Source organism: Mauremys mutica, chromosome 3, assembly GCF_020497125.1.
Source record: "Mauremys mutica isolate MM-2020 ecotype Southern chromosome 3, ASM2049712v1, whole genome shotgun sequence".
Lineage (NCBI taxonomy): Eukaryota > Metazoa > Chordata > Testudines > Geoemydidae > Mauremys > Mauremys mutica.
In genome coordinates, this window is record NC_059074.1 from 114,387,518 (window position 1) to 114,403,828 (window position 16,311).

At 43.4% G+C, this 16,311-nt stretch overlaps 1 protein-coding gene across 1 annotated transcript in view; it reads left to right on the forward strand.

The window, feature by feature from the left end:
• The window catches only part of CCDC170 (coiled-coil domain containing 170), a 71,060-nt gene extending 55,452 nt beyond the window's left edge, over window positions 1-15,608 (forward strand). The window contains 2 exon segments of the mRNA XM_045009796.1: window positions 11,085-11,217; window positions 11,220-15,608. Coding sequence (XP_044865731.1) covers window positions 11,085-11,217; window positions 11,220-11,284 — 198 coding nt within the window. The 3' untranslated portion in view covers window positions 11,285-15,608.
• The last annotated feature ends 703 nt before the right edge of the window (window positions 15,609-16,311 follow it).

The window sequence follows — 16,311 nt, forward strand, 5'->3', positions numbered from 1 at the left end:
AGATTCCTCACAGTAGAGACAGACACCTGATGCCTAATGTCAGGCCTTCTCTGCTTCGGAGTGGGTCTGGGCCATATCAACCTGCATGAGTTCAGGCTGTAGGGTGGGTGCTGGATGTTGACTGGCTGGAGCTGTTAAGTTGGGCATGGGTTGAGAAGCCATTCTTCTTTCTTGGTGGCGTTCTGATAAGCGATTGATAATCTCGATGGACAGGTTGATAAATGAGCCTGGACAAGCTGGGGGGTTCTAGCCACACCAACTCATCCTTGATTTCATTCTTTAGACGAAGCCAGAAGTGGTAGCACCTTGTTCCATTTTGTGTCACCAGGCACTGAAAATCTTCAGCATCGTTAGCAACTGGCCAGCATCCCTGCATGAGGATCTGGAACTTGGATTCTGCTATGTGCTTGTGATTTGGATGGTTAAAGATCACTGACATGGCTTGGGCAAACTCCTTGAACTGACTCAATTAGGGGACTGGATTTCTCAGGCAGTGGGGAAGCTCAGACCAGCGGTTCCCTGGACAGCAGGCTAAGTCCCACCCTGGTTCAGATGTTGGAAAACGACTGTAGGTACAGCAGGAACAAGAGGTGGCACTGATTTAAGAACTGACGGAATTTTCTGTGGTCACCATCAAGCTTGTCAGGCATTGGAAACTTTGGTTCTCGATGGGTCTGAATACTAATGGCCTGCAGCCTGCATTCTGCGCCTGCCGGGCATCGATCTAGCGCTATAGATTCAGCAGGGTGCGCACTAACTCCAGTAAAGAGACACTGGCTTTAGGGGGGGGGGTCCATCCCAAAAGCTGAGCAAAGTCCTCTCTTTTTGGGGTGGGGGGTTGCTCAAACTGTCAGGATCAGGACCTGGGCAGTCTGACCTAGTCATTAGAGCTGGAGACAGGAGTCAGGAATCACAGGCCAAAGCTGGAGTTAGGATCCAGGAATCAAGCCAAAGATCATCACCAGAGCCAGGAGTCACAGCCAGAGTCAGAAGCCAGGCAAAAAAGTAGGGCTGGGGCAGACTGGAGAGGACAGGAAAAAGGCAGGCCAGGATGATCACAGCTGTGGGTGTAAGTGTTGAGCAGCCAGCGATCCGCTGCTGAGCATAAATGCAGACGTGTTGGTTCCTTTCAGCCAATTTGGTCCAGCCAGCCAATCAGACAGTTCTTCCATAGACCTGCTTGGCTCATTTAAGCTATCATTTGAAGGTTGAAGCAGCTAGACCCAGGCTCACCTGAGGAAACTTGGCTGCGTGAGTCCTGGTATCAGGCTCTTGTGACATTAAGATCTGATACTTCATGAACCTCCAAGGTTTAGATATAAATAAATGCTTTATACTGTTATCTTGGAATCCAGAATGAGAGTGTAGAGGTCATTGGAAGGTGCAAAATTAAAGCCACCAACTGCATTGTTGCATATCACATATGTGCATCTATTGCTACTACATATTGCTTGTGTTTGATTATTACAGGTGGGGCAATTATTGAGGTTTCCCAACACTTCCCATTATAAGACCATTTTGAGTTGCCTATTACATTGCCAAACTTTAACCATCTGGGCTGAAATTTATGGGAAAATTTCAGCTAAAACAGTTCACCCATTTCCAGGAACAAAGTTAGGTAAAAAGATTGTTTTGGTCATGTTTTCAAAAAAGAATCCTGGCAACAGTGTCTTTGAAAAGTTGTAATGCCCCTATGCTTTGAAACAGGGACTTGAAATTTAGCAAGGAGTTGTCCTTTATGTTAAGGAACAAGCCTTTTGCTGACTCTGCCAAATCTGGGCAGATTTTCATGAAGGGTTACATGTTTGAAAAAATCTCAATTCACATATGCTCAGTAGAGAATTCTTAGATTTTAGGAACTAAAAAATCACTGAAGATTCCATCCGCACTGAGCACATTGGAGCCACTCATGGCTGCCTCTGTGACTGGGCTGCACATGCACCATCCCCACAGAGTGACTGAGCATGCTCCAGCCCAGACTGGACTTTTCCTGTAATAGCTGCTCTCAGCTGCTCTGGGCCAGACACTGGAAATATGAGCCTGTCTCTCCTGTGCTCCCAGTGACCCTGCTCCTACTGCTGGGCCACCCATGCAGTGTGGAGGAGGAAGCCACCAATCTGAATGCAGAGGGGACAAACATCAGACTGGTGGGAGGGGGAAAAGAGTAGATTGCAACAAGGAGTTTGGTTGGACTGGAGAGGGAGGAGAGAAACTGGGACTGATGTTGGCCGGACAAAGAAACTGGGAGCTTATGGGGAGGGGAGCTTGGGACTAGATCCAGGGAGGGGAAATGGGTAGGCGACTGGGAGCCAGTTGGCTGGGGGTAGGGAACACTGAGAGTGGACAAGGAGCCGGGTGGCAGGGGGGGGAAGACTGAGACTGGTTGGACAAGGAGGCTGGGCCTAGGAACCAGTGTGGAGGGAACAGAGGCTGCAGCATAGTTAGGGCAAAAATATATCTGCAGGTATAATAATAAAATAAATATTGAAGGAACAGCAAAGAATCCTGTGGCACCTTATAGACTAACAGACGTTTTGCAGCATGAGCTTTCGTGGGTGAATACCCACTTCTTCGGATACCCACTTCTTTCGTATTCACCCACGAAAGCTCATGCTGCAAAATGTCTGTTAGTCTATAAGGTGCCACAGGATTCTTTGCTGCTTCTACAGAACCAGACTAACACGGCTACCCCTCTGATATTGAAGGAAGTCGTTCATTTATAGAGAAAAATATTGCTTGAACTGAAAACAGAGGCCAAAGCTTGAGGGTGGGGGAGCGTGCTGAGATAATATTCTGTATAAGTAAGGCTGCGTGTCTGTCATGGTCACAGATTCTGTGACTTTCCCTGACCTCCATGACTTCTGCAGTGGCCAGCAGCAGTCTGTGTGTGTGGGAGGGGGCTCAGGGCTGGGGGTTGGGGCAAAGGGGTGGTGCTCATCTTGGGGTGGGGGGCTCCCATCGGCATGTCCCTGCAGCTCCTAAGTGGAGGGGCCAGGGGGCTCCACGCGCTGTGCGCACCTGCAGGCACCACCCCTGCAGCTCCTATTGGCTGTGGTTCCCGGCCAGGGGGAGCTCGGAGCTGGCTCTTGTGGTGGGAGCAGCACACGGAGCCCCTCTGGCCACCCCTCCCCCTAGGAGCTGCAGGGACATGCGGAACTGGGTAGAGAGCCTGCCAACCCCGCCAACCCGCCCAGCACCAAAGGGGATCCTAAGCCATGCACCGCTGCGCAGCCCCCCTCAGCACCTGTAATCTCTTAGAGCTCTGTATTTGCACTATGAAAAGAAAATCATATCCATTTTAGCTGTCATTACTGCATATTCCAGATGGAGTGCATTTTATTAAATCTAATATCATCTATCTTAGTAAGATCAGTCTAAAGAGCATTCAGAGCAATTGTTGAGATCCCTACATGGCCTTTATACACAATCAACCACAAAGAAAATTCCAAATATATTTTATTTTGATATTGATTCAGCTCAAGCACTGAAATTCAATATTTTAATGTTTGATAGGAATGTAAATGTCACCGCACTTGGTTCAGTTTTTGGTCTGTGTGCGGTAAGATTCCTTTGGCTCTCCCTATTATCCATGGCTGAAGACCCTTTTCAACTTTCTTCTTGGGCTGAGGGTAAAGAAAATATAATGTGAATTTATTTATTTCTGCAGCAGAAATATTGATTATATAGAGATTATTATTCTCTAATTATTAGTGAAAATTGTTACTGGATGAAGTGAAATTTAGGACTCTGCATATATGCGATAAGTTTGAAATAATAGAATCATACAATCATAGGGTTAGAAGGGACCACAAGGGTCAAAACCCCTGCCAGGTTTTGTTGTGTCTAAAGAATTTGTTGCATCTGAAGAAACCCTTAAATGAAAGTTCATACGATGTGTAATACTAGTGTGTTCATACAATGTGTAATACTAGTCTCAGTTTTTGATATTTCAGCCGAACAGTCTTGCTTTTATTTTCCATGTTGTATTGTTTTCAAAGGAGGATGCCGGAAAGATGCAGATGCTCTTATAGCAGCAGCTGCTGCCATGTTTTGGGCCTTTGAGTGTCCTCTATGGGGCATAATGATATCAAGCTTGCTACAAAGTGACAGATCTGTAGAACCAGTGTAACGGGGTTGGCACCTCTTGTGAGTGCCCCCTTCTTATTGGGCGTGTCTGCATTCTTTAGGTCTGGATCCCTTTCATTGGTGCTCAGGAGGGTTTTCAGTGACTTAACTGAGTCACACTGTCTGCATATTAGCCAGCACAAACCCCTTCTGGGGTATACAGTCCATAGGGCCTATCTCAGTACCCCTCTGATGGTGTCTCTCTGTAGCCCTCCTTGGGCTTTAGTCTTTAAGTGTTCCAGCCCTGGTATGAGGCTGTATCCTCAGGGCTTCCTTCCTGGAGATGCTATCTTTCTGTAGTCCACCCCAGGCTCAGTACTTACTGAGTCCCTAGCAGCCAGCTAGGAGCCTCTTGCTTCCCCAGTCCCTGCCAGCAGCCTTAGGTATCTGTAGTCCTGCAGCTCTTTCGGCAGCCAGGCCTGCTGTCCGTTCTTCTCCTGCTTCATGCAGCAACTAACTACTGCTCTGTTCTGCATCTCCTTTTATATGGTCCTCCTGGGCCCTGATTGGCTGCTTCCCCTGCAGCTACTCTAGCCTGCTTGGAGGACCTCTCCACTGCTCCTTTCCTGGGATGGGTGTGGCAGAACCCTGAAACCTCCAGTAGGGGGCCTTTGGGCCTAGTCCACCCCATCACAACCAGTTATACCAAGTCTCTTGTATGAAAGTGAAATGTGGGCACAGAGGAAAGCTGAAGAACAGCAGACTGACGTTTTTGATTCTTGTGATCTCCACCAGCTGTTCCATAGCAAGTGGCATGGCAAAATCAGAAATGAGTATATTCAAAGCCAAATCCAGCAATCCCTCCATCAGCATCAGTTCAGTTTTGGCAGCTTTCTTGGTATGGACATATAAGAATGGAAAACCAATGAATTCTGAAGTGTGTACCAAGGACTGTGGCTACATGGCCAGAGAGCATGTGGCCACCAAAAGTTTTGGTGACACAACAGGATTGCCAGTGATGCACATATGCTGAATATACAGCCAGACCACTCAAACTCCTTGCCAGAGATAAACCCAGGTGGGGCATGATTTGCCACAAAGCCATGTCCCTTGGATATTTGTCATGATGATGATGATTGTTTGCAAAGTTGAAGCAGAATTTTCATTGTGTTTTTTTCTAGTCACTAAATATTTTAGTACGAAATTTTAATAAATATTCATGAAACACATACAGCAGTGCATCAAATTAGGAACACAAATGTGTAGTTCTGCTCCAGGCAAGACATACTGTAGCATTAAGGAAATATTTCAGTATATACAACGCTACCTCAATATAACGCCACCAGATATAACACGAATTTGGATATAATGCGGTAAAGCAGTGCTCCAGTGGGGCGGAGCTGTGCACTCCGGTGGATCAAAGCAAGTTCAATATAACACGGTTTCACCTATAACGCGGTAAGATTTTTTTTGGCTCCCAAGGACAGCGTTATATTGAGGTAGACGTATATTTGCACTGCTCCTTATGTTGCTTTTGTTTGACCTGTCACTTTGTTAAAATAGTCTGAATAAAAATCAATGTCTCTTGTTCAGCACTTTTGCAAGGGGAGCAATGTTGCTCTTTGGTCAGCTTATTATAATGTATTTTGCTCTGCAGGACAGTCAGCTCTCTTTTCACCTCTTTCTTGAACAAACAGATTTTCCTGTTTTCTTGCTACAATTCATTAGCAGGAAAGCTGATTTTCTTAAAGTGTTTATCTATTGACCTGAGACAAGGCAGGTGAGGTAATATCTTTGATTGGACCAACTTCAGGAGGTGAGAGAGAAAAGCTTTTGAAGTTGGTCCAGTCAAAGATATTACCTCACCCGCCTTGTCTGTCTAATATCCTGTGACCGACACAACTACAGTTACACTGAATATCTATTGACTTGTCAGAGGCAAACGTTAAGGCTGCACTGCTGAAGATTGCATCCAGAAAAGCAACAGATTTAGACAAAGTCATGGCAGAGATGATCAAAGACTTGAGAGAGATTGGTGTATGCTGGCTCAGGTGAGTCCTGTGCTCAGTTTAAAAAGAGAAGAAAATGGCAAGAGAATGGAGAACGTCCATACTGGTACTGATGTACAAACAAAAGGTGAGATACACGACTGTTCGAAGTACACCTCTACCCCGCTATAACGTGACCCAATATAACGCGGGTTCGCATACAAGGCGATAAAGCTCTGACACGCTGCTCTGAGCAGCGTGTTAAGGGTGCCGGGCCGGGGGTTTCAATAAGGGGCAGAGGGTCTCGGGGGTGGTCAGGGTCCCCCCCCCAGGGTCTGGGGGGCAGGAGCTGTGGGAGGGCACTTTTGGGGGTGCCGCAGTCCCAGAGTGGCCTGGGGGATTAGTGGGGGGCCGGGAGCAGCCCGCACTGCTTCCCTCGCCCCAGCCCCAGCCATGTCGCTCAGGGGAGGGCTCCTGGGGGAAGGGATCCCTCCCGCACTCACCAGTAGCGGCGGAAGCGGAGCAGCCCAGCCTCAGCCCGGTCCACTTCGCCAGCTCCCAGCCGCAGTGCTCCGCTTCCCGCTGCAGGTGAGTACAGGGGGCGTCCTTTCCCCAACCTCCCCGCACTCACTGGCAGCAGCGGGAAGCGGAGCAGCCCAGCCCCAGCCAGCTCTACTCCGCCAGCTCCCAGCCATGGCGCTCCGCTTCCGGCCGCAGGTTAGTGCAGGACTTTTCCCCAGCTGCCCCCCAGTAACACGGCTGGGGCCGGGGCAAGGAAAGCGCAGCAGGCTGGGGCAATGTCGTTCAGCTTCCCGTCACAGGTGAGTGCGGGGGGGCATCCTTTCCCCAACCTCTCCGCACTCACCGACGGCACGAAGCGGAGCACCGTGGGTGGGAGGTGGCGGAGTGGAGCGTGCTGGGGCCGGGATGCTCTGCTGCCGGTGAGTGCCTGTCAGAGGGTGGGGAGGGTGGATAGGGGTTGGAGCAGTCAGGACAGGGGAGTTGGGTAGGGGTTGGGGTCCTGGGGGTGATTAGGGACAGGTGTCTCTGGAGGAGGCGGACAGGGAACAAGGAATGGGGGGGGGCAAAGCAAGTTTGATATAACACAGTCTCACCTATAACGCGGTGAAATTTTTTTGTCTCCCGAGGACTGCGTTATATCGGGGTAGAGGTGTACCAAGGAATTAAGTTTTCTCACTGCATGAAACGGAGAGAATCATAGCCGCATTTGCCAAATAGTGGAACCCGTTTTAAGAAAGGCGTAATTTTGGTTTTAGAAAAGGAACAACAGATGGTATGTGCATTGCTAAACAAATAGTGGTAAAGAAGTTGGAGGGAAACATCGAGTACACTTGGGCTTTCCTCAATTTGGAAAAAGCATTCAACATACTACCTAGGTGACTTCTGCTATGATTCTGTGGGATAACAGAGGATCTTGTCCAGATAGTGATGGGTTTTTATGATGGTTCCATGATGAAAAAGAACAGATGCCCTTTGGGTAACGGAGGGTTTCAAGGTGAAGGTTGGGCTCTACCAGGGTTCAGTGCTTAGTCTGTTAGTATTCATAATTGTGACAGACTTCATAGGTAGTATGAAGTTGATCTGTTCTGATATTGCGCTAATGGCTGATAGGAAGATTTGATCCAGACAATCAATGCTTGGAACAGGGAACTAACAAAGTATGGCCTCAAAATGAGTAAAACAAGGGCTGAAGTCATGTAGTTGACTTGCACAGAACCAAGACAGATGAATGTTAAAGGTTTCTGGTTAAGTACCTTCATGATTTGTTAGCAGCAAATGAAGAAATTGACAGAGAACTGCAAGCAAGGCTGCTGAGTGCAGGAGAAGTCTGGAGCAAGATAAGTGGGAGTGATTTATGATAAACAGTTACTCAGGTTATTTAAGGGACAGCTATACAAAACATGGTAAGTCCAACTTTTCTGTATGGATCACAGACATGGGTGACCAAAGAGAGGCACTTAAGACTTAAAGCCATTGTAATGATATATTTGAGGGCAATGAGGTGACCTTTTGGGCACATATGTGGAATGATGTCATCAGGAGCGAGACCAAAGTGTGTGATATCAGATAAGCTGTAAGGAGGAGATTGAAACGATATAAGTATGAAGTTTGCAGGGGAAGAATGAGAGGATGGCCAAGAAAATGATAGATATAGTGTGTACAGAAGGGTGGAGTAGATACTAAGTATGTGAGTACTCCAAATTCCTAAAATGTTTACAGTTCCTTAAATGTCGCCATTTATGCCAGTAACTTTCCTTCATGACAAGAAAGGAAATAATGAGATTTCTATGTATCCTTTTATATGCATCTTCCACTGGCTGAAATCGAGCAGAGTAGTAGTCTGAGGGTATGTTTATGCTACAATAAAACACTTATGGCTGGCCTGTGTCAGCAATTCTGTGGCTTGCATGCATGGCAGTGTAGACATACCTTGAGAGTTTGTGGCTTCCCTTCATTCTGGCATTTAGCAGTGCTAACCCATGCATACTCACATGTTCCTTAACTGGCTTATTACAGTGGAATTGACTCCCAAAAAATGAAGGCAAGATTTGAAAAATAAAGGCTGTTACTTCAATTCAAGGAAAGGTTGAAAAACAGATTTCAGCTACGATACAGAGAACAACAAACATGCACCAAGCTCAATCTTGAGCATGTTGGTCAGCTTGGACTGGAAGTGCTGTTGAGGCATCATATTTATCCTATGGGAGAAGAGAGTTTCCCATGTGGCTCTTGAGTGAATCCTCTTGGTCAAAGTAGGATGCAAGAGGAGCCTCTTCTAGTTTTCTTCTACAGAAAGGAATTAATCTGATCAGGAGCTTTGAGGATGTTAGAGGGGAAGGAAAGGAGGAACATGAGGAGCTACTCTTGCTGGATGCTCCCTGGCCAACTGGCTCATGGATCCAAGAGCTAGAGGACTACATGGGTGCTCCAGACTTTTTTTAAAAACATGTTTGAGGTCCTGGTTGACAAATGCCAGCTTAGCAGCCTGTTGGAGCCAACCTTGAGCGAGCCCTTTAAAAAATCCAGCTAACTCTCCACCATGCTGCTCCAGCATTCCACCGCAGCTTCTGAGTTATAGCCTCCAGGCTTGGCTCTGAAGTCCCTGGGAAGAGCACTTTGAAATACGAGGCCCCTTCAGTGCTGCATTTGTTTAGCCTACTATTATAACCTTCCTCTCACAGCTTTTGGACCTAATTTAGGACAGATATTACCAGTCTGAATCCTTAAGATCCCTCAGTACTTTATAATTATTTGATTTATTTATTTTTCTGAACTTAGCTGTAAATCCTGAAGGTCTGTACTCGGTTTTCACTCGGTCTGTAGTTACGCAAGCTGTTGCTGACTGCAGTGAGACTTTGCCTGACTAAAGTCTTCAGGACCTGGCCTTTGCATTTGTTTTTTCTTAATTTGAATTTGGTTTAGGTATGCTATAACCACCTTAATGTTCTGGATTCCATTTGGGGGAGGAGGGGTAACCTGCGTATTTTGGGAGTGTATTTGTTTTTTGTTTCTACTCTATTTTACAGCTTAATTGTCAGTGAGTTAAGGGGATTTAGCTTGTGAGCTCTTCAGGGCCTGAGTATAGCTTACTCTGTGTTTGTACCCTTTCTAGCACAATGGGGCCTTGATCTTGGTTGGGACCTCTGTGTACTGCTGGTAATATAAATAAAAACCATTTAGAAATTGTGGAGGAGAAGGCTCTCTCTCTCTTACTCTCTCTTTTAATTGTATTGTGGGGGGGCTATCTCATTTGCCCATGATGACAGAAATTCATCTAGTATCCCAACAGCAAAACCACCTAGCTCACTATTCAAAGACAGATATGGGTGATGTAACAGGGCGTTCTGTCCCCTTTAAGAAATAGTGAGGATTGAGTCCAGCCAAGCCCTTACCGTTGACATGCCCCTATAAGGTTCCAGAAGTTCTGGAGCAGATGAGGGCCTAGGAAATGGCAGAGGCAGATGCTGGGGAAAAGGAAGTGGTCTAAGGGTAAAATTCGGTGTCTGGGATAAAACCCAGATTATTGTTTCCTTAAGGGTCTGGGACCATGACTTAGTAGTGTAGGGTGGAACTAGAATCCTCTCCTCTCCAATCAGGACAAGTTCTGGGAAGGAGGGCAGTATATACTCTGGCTCTTCCATCATAATGCAGAGATCTTAGCAGGAGGATTGTTTACCTGCTGGCCTCTTCTGGACAGGACAGGTGGGTTGACTTGTCCTGCAAGTGATGGAGGAAGATTTGAAGAATGTAAAAGCCAAGATGCCTGGGTGGAAAGGACAATATCATAAAGATGCAGTTTTGAGTTCTACTTTGTTTGAAATACTTTTGATGCCAGCGGCTGGAGCTGGATAAAGGTAATTTAAAGGTAACTAGCTGGGAGAGGCTGGCCGAGGGCTGCAGCCTGCCACAGGCAATATGGGGAAGTTAGAAGCTGCAAGTTCAGGCACATCTGCTAATACTTCTCCTTTCCCTTAGTGCTAAACTAGCTTGGCTAGAAAATCTAATCAGGGAGAGATGATGTCTGAATGTTGCCTCATAGCTTTTATTAAAGTGTGGTTCTAATCTGAAAAGTGACTACGTAGACCTGGGCCATTTTTACTCAGTAGATGTGTCACCCGTGTGCATGCAGTGTCATCGCTGCTGTTGTCCTAATTTTCCTGCTGTGACTGCCAATAATATTGATGGTGACTTTTCATGTGGACACCTGTCCACTTGGAACTGGACCAAAAACCCCTGCCTTTAAACACAGGCTGCTCAACAGACTTCATATGATGACTTTTTTCTGCTATTAAACCTAGAGGTGAAGACTCTATGTACAGTCTCCAATCACCCCAGCCATTTAGTCCACTAAAATCTCTAATCATGCGGAAGAACAATAACAAAAGTTTCAAATTGTAAGGAGCAATTATGTAATTTTTGAATCCCTGATACAAGTACTGTGTGTGTGTGTAAATGTTTTTCCAGACTTCCCTTTGTTTGAATGATTGATTTGTTTGTTTGCTCTTGCAGCTGGCAGAGTTCCGTGAAGTGGTCTCGCATATGTTGGGCCTTAATGTTACCAGCCTTGCGCTCCCTGACTATGAAATCATCACACGTCTCGAGGGGTTGATCCATTCTCATCAGCACTATTTTGTTCCCTGTGTCTCCTCAAAGATGTGGCAGTGAGGCAAGATGGACACTCACAAAGCCACTTACAGCTTCTTCACTGAACAGTGCCTCTTTGAGAGACAGCCGGACAGAACTCAGCTGGCTCTTATGCTGCTCTTCATTTTCAACACTGAGTCCTGAGGGGATTGTGGGTGATTTAAGCAAATATTTCTATAACCATCTCTTTCTAAATGTACATATGGAGTGAAATCATGGCCCCATTGAAGTCAAGAGGAGGTTAGCAATTGCCTTCAGTAGAGCTAGGATTTCACCCACTGTACCAACAGTGAAACAAAATACAGAAAAGGATCCAACCTAAATTTTAATTTCTTGCACTCTAGACACGGAAGTATTTTTAATAAGCAATATTTTTAATACAGCTAATAGGTGTCTGTTTCCCTGTCCAGGAACAAACATGTAATTCCTCCTACTGTTAATGACAGTTATCTGTACAAATTCACATAGGTAATTGATAAGAGGCAGGCCATATCATCCCCAATATAAAGTTTGTACGTAATCAAGGTCTATATGCTGGATAGACAGTATGTGGGCTATAGACATGCCTCTGCTGTATGGTTCATAGGACAGCCAGATTGTGAAAGTTCTGTTGGGCAGATAAGAGCGATAGCTATTCAGTTACATCTCCCAACCAATGCATACCTCGCTCTCATCATTGTTAGCCCCTCTGCGCCCACTGTAGTTGTAAAGCCAGAGGATATGAAGTTAGGAAGCAGCATGCTCTCACCTCAGAGCAGTGTAAGTTGTGATGCAACACACATTGTAATTGCAACAAGTTCCCTTTTGCATAATTAACATACTGTAGAGGGGTTAGGAGCATGTGGCTGGCACAAAGCTAGCCAATATCCATGCAGTAGTATGGGACGCCTGGAATGGCGAAGATCGACTCACAATTATGCAATGTTCTCTCTAATGGATCTTGACTGCTACAAAAATCAAGGTGGAAAACAGACTCTATGGCCCTTTAACTTTTCCTTCAGCTAAGAATGATGCAGTGGAATGGAGGTTGCCCAGCTGCCACTTTCAAAATCAAAGCTCCCCTTCCGTGCATTTTTATTCATGAAGAGGTTTTAGTTTGGATAAATTTGATTGTATTTGTATGCCATAAAAGCACCACATTTTTGGCATGAAGAACTCAATTCTTCCAGTACCCATCTTCCTTTACTACTGAGTTGCCAAAACAAAGGTCTAAAGTTATTTTCTGTCTCTTCAATATTAATCTCTTCACACACTGTCCTGTCATTTAAATATCACAGGTATTGTTGATGGGATCATATCTTACCTTTTCTTCCTGAAAAGAAAATGTTATGATGTCTTTTGTAGAGCAGCAGCAATCTTTTCTTAACTGTTGTATTTGTCTGGCTGTTGCTTTTTAAGCAGTTCAAATTATAGCTCTACTGAATTAAAATGTAATTTAAAATATTCTGATTCAATGCATCAAAAAATTTAATGACAAGAAGAAACTTCATTTAAAAGAAAAAAAAAGACTAGGTCAACATATTGCTTCACTGTTGTCCAGAAATAGCTTTTAATTTGAAGAACTGATTTTTACTAGTGTCTCTTCAAGGTCTTATAATTAAATTTAATTTTGTTTTTTTGAACTGTAAATCCTATTTTAGTTGAGCACTCAGATGTTCTTTCATTTATATAATCTCTCTCCCATTTGTACATCTCACACACATGTAGAAAACACCACACAACAGGCACATGCCCTTGTAGTGAGAGAAATTCAAGCTTCCAGGAGATGGGGCATTTCAACAGACATTACTCCAATCATTGAAATTATTAATCTATATTTTAAGGAAAATGAATTATAATCTTTACAATTTTTTTTAGAAAAGATTTTAGCACAGGATTAGGAGGGATTACATAAGTAATGCACAATTGGCTACATGCAGTGTAGTTTTTTTATTTTGCTTTTCTCTGAAACATCAGTTATTGGTTATTTTTGAATGAAGAATACCAAATTGGCAGGCCAGTGGTATGATCAGGTATGGTAAATCATATGTTCCTATAATTATTTAGATTAACACTAATTTCCTTTCTTATTTTCTATTGTGAAAGTGTTTGTTCACATGCAGATAAATATTCACAAATAAAAAAGGAAAAACTCTAATATTAACAAAATATAAAATAAAACTTGAAATATAGGCACCTCTTTCATTGAAAATAACATTACAGGTTAACATTTTATTGGTCAAACTGAACTGCTTGGGGGTGTGTAGGTAGGAAGAGGATGTACAGATATACTAATTCTCAGAGGAGGTTGATAGTAGTTTCAGCCTGTGCTTTTGTATGTTTCATAATTACATAGGTGGACAGAGTCTTTGCTAGCTAGTGTAAAGCCCTGTCAACTGTTTTCTTACACACACACTTTAAAAATACTGAAACATGCTTTATAAACAAACTAAAGTAAGAAATTAGTGTCTGATCATACTAGGTGTTGAATGTACTCCCAGTAGGAGTTGAGTGCACTCAACTTTCAGAACTAGTCCCTCAAAACACCCCTAAGATGTGTATTTTTAGTTCTGTTTTACAGATGGGGAAACTGAGGCAGATAAATTAGACGACTTGCTAAAGGCCACAAAAGGATTCAGTGTCGGTCAAGATTAGAGCATGGAAGTTCCTGGGTGCTCAAACCAAGAAAACCCCTGGTGATGTCAATGGAGGCAGGATTTCATCTCAAGTCCAAAGAAAGGGTTAGTCTAGTCTCTTGTGTTTTGAGACCAAGAGTAGCAGAATCAGGCACTTCTGAGTTCTAATTTGTCTCTGACTTTGTTGCCAAATAAGACATCATGTACAATTTTTAAAATGTTCTAAATGCGGACATAGTATAGTACATCAGTGAATACATCCCTTATTCTAAATATTTGCTTTTCTTCTGGAAGAGTTACTGGCATCTTTGCTCATTTAGCTAAAGCAAATAAAAAAATAAATAAAGCAGTAGTTTGACATGAACAAAGTTCAGAGTGATTTTTTAACCATGCAGTTTAATTAACCCCTGAACAAAGTTTAAGCTGACTTGTAATCTTCTATTGGGCTTTGTTTCATGTAACGTTGAGAACTTCAGACTCAATTTTAATTAAATCAGTTTTCCTTGTGAAAAATAATCTTTGAATCTTTCATTTTCAAACCAGGATGCAGCAACCTAAATCCAAACTAATTAAAACCTTCCCCAAAATATGTTTTAAGATTGAAAAGGCTTGGAATACCATGCACTAACCATTACTCATATGAGTAGAGTATTTTTTTCACTGGCTTGCTTCTGTGAGTAAGAATTAAGAGTAAGAGTTTACAGAATCAGCCACTATTTCTTTATAGGGATTTCCCTTTCACTATAGTAAAGGATATTGGGTACTATATATTAAAAATATTGAAATGCATTTGCTTATAATGTGCAAATTTTGCTCTCAATTACAGTGGTAAATCTGGAGTAATTCCACTGAAGGCAGTGGTGTTGCTCAGATTTGCAATGGTAAACAGAGCAGAATCTGGCTCCTCTTGTTTACAATTTTCAAGGTAACCACTGAAATTAAACAAATACATTGCCCATAATTTGTTGAATTTTAATCTCTCTGCCTATCTTTCTTTGAACAAATTGTCTCTTACAGTATTTGTACTGAAATACAATATTGTATCATGTGTGCCACAAAAATTCTGATAAAACATTGTTTTAAAAAAAGAAGTGATCTTGAGATAATTTTTGTACTTGATAACACACTTGTCACTACTATGTTTTAAAAACAGAAATTATGCAATAGGGCCTTGATTCAGCAAAGCACTTAAGCAAGCTGAAATGCTTTACTGAGTTTGAGCCTAGAAGATGAGATCCCCATGAATAAGTGCTCTACCTGGTGGAGATTTTTTTTTTTTTAAACTTTGAGAACATGAGCCATTGACATTTCTTCAAAAACAGAGGAACCAATGGTACTCATGTGAACTGGTCAGTTATAATTTTGAAGAAAAAACAAATGAGGGGACCCAAAGCTTATAAAATGTTGACAAAGAAAATCTTGAGTATACTTCCAGAAAGATACAAAAGTTCTGGAGCAAAGCTACTGTAAATGCTGTTGTCACCAAAACTCTTTGATAGTGATATGTTTTTTGTGCTTGAAATGGTGGAATAGACTATCAAAGGAAGAGAGATCCTTGAATAGGAGAAAGTATCATGAAGTTAGAGAAGAAGATTATGTACTGGTAGGATTGGAACACACAAAACCAAATGAAAAAACAGGTTTAGAAGCTGGATAACTGGCTTGGGAGGAGAGGGAGGTCTGACAATATTCTTCACAGTAGTAATATTATATGATTGACATAATTGTAATGTATTTTATGCAAGGTAAGTCATGTGAGGTGTCATTGCAAAAGTTATGATTTGCTGAATATGATTATCCTATTTGTGTGCATGTATCATTTTTGTATCGCAAGTTATGAATATTGACTATGCAGCTGTATTTCAAATGTAGTTACACCTGGGTAACGCCCACTAGGCGAGATGCTTTCAGTCTAAATAGTGGGTGGGGAAGGGCCTATTCTGGGCAATGGGCCATTAGGAAAAAACAATAGGCCATCTGAGAAACTTATCTCCCACCTGGGGAGCCTTCTTGAGAACGCTACATACAGCTGCCCCATAATGGCTGCTATGACTCTAAAAGGACATGTAATCAGATCACATGATGCTGGACTCCATCTTGAGATGTCACTATTTTTCTACAGACTGGTCTGGGAACCAAGCTTTGAAACAAAGGGTTTCTGCCATATGCAAAAGCTATATAAGGCAGGGAGTGACATCATCTGGTGTTCTTCACGCCCTGCCCAAGAAGACTCCTGGAAACACCCAAGGAAGAAAGACTGAACTGGGGGAAGTGTTGGACCCAGGCTAAAGGGATTTTTAGCCTATGAATGGAACACCTGGGGATTCCAAACTATAAGCAAGTGCAGCTTGCCCCTTAAGAACCTGTAGCCTGATTGTATCATCTCTTAGGGTGAGAATCTGCTAATTCATATCCAGTCTATTTAGTATATTAAGCTTGGTTTGCATTTTTTGTTTATCTGCTTTGATCTGTTTGCT